Below are 7103 nucleotides of genomic sequence, written 5' to 3'. Positions count from 1 at the left end.
GTTGTTTTGTTTTTTGTTTTTTTTATCTTTTAGGTATTGTGAACAAGTCTTCTATGAACATAGGGGTACAAATATCTTGGTTTTAGTTCTTTTGAATTTATATCTACAAGTAAAATTGCTGAGTCATTCAACAACTTCTGTTTTGGACAGGGCATGTTGGTGCAGGCCTTTAATCCCACCACTCAGGAAGCAGAAGCAGGCAGTTTAAGTAGCGTCTTCCAGGCTAACCAGGGATGTATAGTGAGAGTCTGTCTCTAAAACAAAGCAAAAACAAAAACCAACCATGTATGTGTGGGGATGGGGGTTGTTTTAAATAAAACATCCTGATGGGCTGGAGAGATGGCTCAGTGGTTAAGAGCATTGCCTGCTCTTCCAAAGGGTCTGAGTTCAATTCCCAGCAACCACATGGTGGCTCACAACCATCTGTAATGAGGTCTGGCGCCCTCTTCTGGCCTGCAGACATACACACAGATAGAATATTGTATACATAATAAATAAATAAATTAAAAAACAAAACAAAACATCCTGTTTCCAGCTATACCCAGGGCTTCTACACTGACAGTGCTCAGGGTCCCCAACATTTCCAAGTCCTGGAGAACACTCGCTATTTTCTGCTTTTTGGATAACAGCCCCTCCCCCATCCTCTCATTGTGATTCTGACATGTATGCCCCTAAAATTGATATTTGGCAACTTTGTCATTGTAAATTATTTTTGTTCTTGTAGTTTTGAGACAAGTTGACTTCATACATACCCAGCTTTTTCGTTTACATGGATACTACAATCTGAAGTCAGGTTCTCATGCTTATACAGCTGCCGGGTTCTAAAGTATTATTTTTCTATAAATTAGTTTGTTTTGATTTGTATATGTAAAAGTTAACCAACATATGTCTAAACTTAATTTCCCATTGCATCAAAAATAGACAAAATTGAAGGCTAGTTAGATGGCTCAGCAGAGAAAGGCACTTGTTACCAAGCCTGACAACCCAAGTTCTGTCCCCAGGACCAAAGGACCAAAGGACCAAAGAATGGAAAGATACACCTACGCACGCGCGCGCGCGCACACACACACACACACACACACACACACACACACACACATACAAGCACACACACACGCACACACAAAGCGTAAAAAAAAAAAAAAAGGATGAAAAAATCCAGTGAGGCCTGTTGTAATCCCAGCTATTCTAGAAGCTGGGGTAGGAAGGTCACAAATTCAAGGTCTATGTGGTCTACAGAGCAAATTCAACTCCAAACTGGGAAACTTAGTGAGAATTTGTCTCAAATTTAAAACAAAACAAAACAAAGCAAAATGTCCCTCTATTATATATGAGGCCTAGGTTCAAACCCTAAGTACTTCAAAATTAAAGAGAAAAAAAAAGAAAGCTTTCTCACACACCCTCCCAGGAGAATTATAAGTTTTCCCTCTGAAGACTTTTGTCATTGAGGCAGGACAGAAACACAGGGGAAATTATGGGGACATGGGAAGGGAACCTGTTGTGAACTTAATACATCAGAAACATAAATAAGTATATGTCTTCCTGCAATGTCAGAATTTATTAAACAACAGAACATTTACAGGGTTTAGCTGTTTTAATGACAGCATTTGTCATCTGTTACCACCTACCTTGATAACTTGGCTAAGGTGAATACAGGTTCTTTATTTTAATCTTATTAATTTCTTAGTTATGGTTTCAGTGCTGTGAAGAGACAGCACAACCATGGCAACTATTTGGGTTCTCTTGGTTTTTTTTTTTTAAGATTTGTTTATTATGTGTACAGTGCTCTGCCTGCATGTATGTCTGCAGCTTAGAAGAGGGCACCAGATCTTATTATAGATGGCTGTGAGCCACCATATGGTTGTTGGGAATTGAACTCAGGACCTCTGGGAGAACAACCAAAAACGGTGCTCTTAATCTCTAAGCCATCTCTCCAGCCCAACCATGGCAACTCTTAGAGTGGAAAATATTTAACTGGGGTTGGATTACAGTTCAGAGGTTTAGTCTATTGCTATCATGGTGGGAAGCATGGCGGCATACAGATGTGGTACTGGAGAGGTAGCTGAGAGTTCTACATCTGGATAGACGAAAGACTGACACTGGCCCTGGTTCAAGCATCTGAAACCTCAAAGCCCACCCTCAGTGACACTGTTCCTCAACTAGGCCACACTCACTCCAACAAGGCCACTCATCCCAATAGTGCCACTACCATGGGCTTATGGGGGCCATTTTCATTTAAGCCACCAGGATTAACTGTTATCACATACCATACAGTAAGTGTGTGTGTGTGTGTGTGTATGTATGTTGTTTAGAAAATGAACGCCAGTCTAAAAACCTGCAGTAGGTGTTTTCAGAAAGGGACTGAGACTGTATTGATAAAATAAACCAGACCAGCGCCAGAAGGTAGCTACTACTGCAGCTACAGTTTGAGAATGACATCTACTTCAGCTAGAGGGTGAAGACCAAATCTGGATCCAAGGGTGGGTCCAGGTTCCCTAGATGGGCCAACAGGTAGATGGGAGGCAGTCAAGCAGACCAGATCAACAGCAGGAGACCCAGCAGAGAGAGACTCCAGGACAGGGAGTTCTCTGGTTATTGGATGATAATGATAGCTTGGTGTAGCCCATGCCATCACAGTATTCGGTATCCATTCCTTTGTGGGGTCTGGGTATTATTCCTTTCCCTTAGTCTGGCACGATCTGCATGTTCTTGGCATTTGTTTCCCTAATGTTTTTTATTTTTATGTGCATGGGTGTTGTACCTACACATATGCACCATGCAGAGCTTATGGAGGCCAGATGAGGGCATTGGATCCCCTAAATCTGAGTTACAGATGGTTGCTAGCCATTGTTTGTTTGCTGAGACTCAAACCTGCTTCCTGTGGGAGGGCAGTCAGCACTCTTAATGCTGAGCCATCTCTTTAGCCCACTTTGTGGTAGTTTGAATGAGAATGTTGCCATAGGCTATATCTGAATGCTTGGTGGAACTGTCCGAAAAGGATTTGGAGGTGTGGCCTTGTTGGAGGTGTGCCAATGGAGGCTGGCTTTGAGGTTTCAACACCCCATTTTATTCCAAGACAGCTCTCTCTGCCTCATGATAGTAATCCCAAAACACAAGCTCTGAGCTATTGCTTCAGCAAGGTGCCTGTATCATGGTGTTGTTATGGTAACAGAAAAGTAGCATAAACATCCCTGATGTTCTAATAGACCTTGTCCTCCTACATTCTCAATTCATAGGGTAGCTCCCTTTCTACTCCCAGGAATGTAATTTATCAGTCAGGGGCGAGTGGATGGTACTCGACAGATGATAAAATTTATGGGTTCACCCAGGGGGTGCGGTCATCCTTCTCCCTCAAAATGGAATCAAGAGCTGCTTGGAAAATGGGGTCTCCTAGGGCAAGACACAGCCTGAACTGTTTCATACACTATGGAGTAACTTAGAACAAGGCACAGTCTGATGTCAACAGAGATGCCATCATAGTGACTGAAGCTGAGAAGCAAGAATTTCTCTGTAACAATATTTGCTATGAACATTGCCCCAACATATAGTCCCTTGTGGTGTGTGTGTGTGTGTGTTACATAAAACACTTAAGGCCTGAATGTACACAACCATAGGGTCTCATTCATTTCCTCAGGCATTTTCAGCAATTTTATTAAGACTGCCAACCTTATCTACAGTCCTTGTGATCTAGAGTTTTACCTTCTCAACTCTAATCTTGTGGATTGCACTGCAGATCTCATTCAGATTCCTCAGTAACCTTTTGAAGATAGTAACTTCAAAACCCACCCAAATTCTGTATTTGACTATTGTGTGGGGAAAAGTAAAAATAAACGACAAACTGACTCTTTGAGAAGCCTATACTCATGTACTGGAGAATGTCCCTCTGGGCTCCTCACTTCCTCTTAATCCCCTGTGTAGTCTATATTAAAGCATCACTAGTAAACAGCGTCTGCTGGACACTGGCTATTCTAAAATTCTGATTAGCGCAAATCCTGGTTGGGCCTGATTAAAGTCCCTAAAATGCACTTTTTTGGGGGAGAGGGGAGTGGACAGATAGAGCCAGAGTCTAGCAACTTAGACAATTTAGAACAAAACTATTTCAGAAGTGAATGACTCCAGAAGACACAAATTAGATGGTAAATAATGTCCTTTATCATCCAAGAGGCAGATACTGTCATGCTGGCTAGGTGTGCTTTATTCCAGTTTTCTTTCCCCAGCAAAAGTTCCAAAGAGGACTGAAAGCAAATCTCTTTGATGGGTAAAGAATTAAAGCAAATAAGGAACTATACAGGGTGCAGCCTCTCCTAGCTGATCTCCAAGTTCCTTTAAAACAGAGGTTCATGGGTCACAACCCCTTCAGGGATGCACAGCATATATCCTGCGTATCAGATATTTACATTACGATTGCAAAATTATAGTTAGGAAGCAGCAACAAAATAATTTGATGGTTGGGGGTCACCACGACATGAGGAACTGTATTAAAAGGTCGCAGCACTAGGAAGGTTGAGAACCACTGCTTTAAAACAATCAGCACACCAGTGCGACATACTGATTGATAATCTGGTCTGCTTGATAGTCCATGGGCTCCATCTAGATACTGGAAACAATTGGATTCCAGTGGCTAAAGCAACGGCTTTGTTTTTCCATACTTGCCAATTTTGTTTGCAAACGTTTTCAGACATGTCTTCCTCTTGTCTCTCAAGTTGTGGGTGAGGAAGGTCCCAGCTTCTCACATACATTGCTTTGGCCGGTCAGAGCAACATAGTGAGACCCTGTTTCAAAAACAAACAAACAAAAAAACAACAACAAAAAGAAATTCATCTTGATCTTACAGTACTGCATTTATCTTTGCAAGGCCTTCAAGACGTGTTTTGTTTTGTTTAACACACACACAACACACACACACACACACACAGACACAGACACAAAAGCAAAAGAACATCAGCTCTGATAACAACAGGCAGAGAAAAGGAGAAAGGAGGTGGGTGCTCAGAACGACCCGTGCCGAGCAATGAACATCGTGCCAAGTGTGTAGTGGACTCGTCCGGCCAGTGCGAGGCCCGCCGCGGCCCCAACGGTTTTTCCCCCAGTAGCTTCTCATTTCAAACCAAGGGAAGAGGCCAGAAGCCCGTGCCCCGGGGCGGACCCCAAAGCCCCCCCTCCCCCCGGAAGCGGCGGGAGAAAGCACACAAGGAGAAGGGTGAGCTACGGGATCAGAGTCCAAAACCCAGACTAGTTCTTAGGCCGCCAAGCGACTCCACACCCTTTCCCTGCCCACAACAGGGCTGATGACGAACTTAGGGTGCGACGGACGCGTACGCAGCCCGCGCTCGCACGACACTACGTGCAGGGCAGCGCGAGGGAGTCCCGGTCCTACACCGGTGCGACTCGCGTCCCGCCTCCTCCGCTCCGCCACCCCCGCGGCTCCGGGTCCGCCTCGGCGCGAGGCCTCCGCCGCAGCGAGGCTGCTGGCTCGGGGCCTGTCTCTTTAAGTGGTGGGGCCTGCGGGCCGCCCCTGCCGCCGCTGCCTAGGTGGCCCCGCGCGCCGCTTTTGAGGGGCGAGTCAAGATGGCGGCGGCTTTGGCTCTGTGAGGAAGACGGAAGAGGCGGTGGGATAGAGAAGGCGGCTTCTAAGAAGACCTAGAGGTTTTCAGGTCGCCCGGGACGTTCGGAGTCTCCCCGGCAGCGCTAGCTCATCCACTTCGGATGCTTTAAGCGGGAGGAGCTGGGCGGAGCGGAGGCTCCGGCGGCGGCGGCAGGGCCAGGTACAAGAGAGGAAAACATGGCGGCGGCGGCCTGAGGAGGCGGCGGCGGCGCGGGAAGCGGCTCTGCGGAGGTCATGGCGGAGGCGGGAGCAGAGCTGTGAATCGAGCTGCCCCTTGTGTGAACGGCGGGCCGGTAGGCAGCTCAGCGCTGCGCGTCCCTGTCGGGGCTGCCGGGCGGCCGCGCTCACCCGGCCTGGACAATAGCACCGAGGAGCGAGCGGGGCGGCGAGCGAAGGCGGCGGCCCTGGGCTCGGACCCGGGAGCGGGCCATGCGAGCGGCGGCGCAGCTCCGCGGCGGCCAGCGGCGGCACTGAGGGCCCGGAGTCTCCCGTTTGCGGCCGCCCGCCTTTCCTGGACACAGTCCCCGGGCCACTCGGGCGGGGTCCCCGGCCGCCACGATGACCGACACCCGGCGGCGGGTGAAGGTCTACACGCTCAACGAGGACCGGCAGTGGGACGACCGGGGCACCGGCCATGTGTCCTCCGGCTACGTGGAGCGGCTGAAGGGCATGTCCCTGCTCGTCAGGGCCGAAAGCGACGGTAGGTGAAGCGCGCCGGGGCCGGGGGAGTCTGGGCGGGAACGCCGCCGCACTGGGCCCCAGGCCCGGCGGGGCTCGGCGGAGAGCATTCGGGGTGTTTCCCTAACCCCGGAACCTTGCGGGGCTGAGAGTTCGAGCCGAGAGGGGCGCGGTGCGTTCGGCCGCCTTTTCGGTGGGGAAAGGTCGGAGACCTGGGACCCGGCGTGACCTTGAGAAAGGCCCGCGACGGCTCCGACCCGCCGGAGTTGAGCGACGGGAGACCTTGCTTGGGGCTCTTGAAGTTGATAGCTGTTGCACACTTTTGGAGAAAGTTCTGAGCTGCGGTTTTATTTGTGAACACCCCCCCACACACACACACACACACACACTGCATCTTTCTGGTCTGTAAATCTGGCAACTCCACTAGACAGAGAAATTGCTGCTTCGCCTTGCGAGGATCCCTTTGATTTCTCCGCTGTTGGTTGTCTTTTTCACAAAAAAAGGGAAGAGTTTATTATTGTTGCCGTTTTGTGTTTTGGAGGCAGGTTTTTTTTCCCCCTTCTGTTTAGCTCTGGCTGTTCTTGAACTAGCACTGTAGACCAGGCTGACCTCGAACTCAGAGATCCGCCTGCCTCTGCCTCCCGAGTGCTACGATTAAAGTGCGCCAGCACCCGGCCAAGAAAGGGAGACTGTAATTCTACTGTGGGAACTCGTGGACCTTTGGAACATTTTATTGCAAGATTTTCTGATTGCTTAAGGGTATGGTCCTCATTTGGTTCAACTAACAGGTGGAGAGAAGTGGGTTTGTTTTTTTTTTTTT

At 48.5% G+C, this 7103-nt stretch overlaps 1 protein-coding gene across 2 annotated transcripts in view; it reads left to right on the top strand.

The window, feature by feature from the left end:
• The first annotated feature begins 6075 nt into the window (after nt 1–6075).
• Ppp4r3a (protein phosphatase 4 regulatory subunit 3A) overlaps nt 6076–7103 on the top strand; it is a 42441-nt gene continuing 41413 nt past the window's right edge. Inside the window, exon 1 of one of the 2 annotated variants that reach the window (XM_005343457.2) lies at nt 6076–6305. In XM_005343457.2, the coding sequence (XP_005343514.1) occupies nt 6164–6305 (142 nt within the window). In that variant the 5' untranslated portion in view covers nt 6076–6163. The remainder of the gene's footprint in view (nt 6306–7103) is intronic. The other variant, XM_005343458.2, reaches the window with a different exon arrangement.

This window comes from Microtus ochrogaster, chromosome 1 (genome assembly GCF_000317375.1).
Source record: "Microtus ochrogaster isolate Prairie Vole_2 chromosome 1, MicOch1.0, whole genome shotgun sequence".
In the NCBI taxonomy this organism is placed as follows: Eukaryota; Metazoa; Chordata; class Mammalia; order Rodentia; family Cricetidae; genus Microtus; species Microtus ochrogaster.
This window is presented reverse-complemented; position numbering and strand designations above follow the sequence as displayed.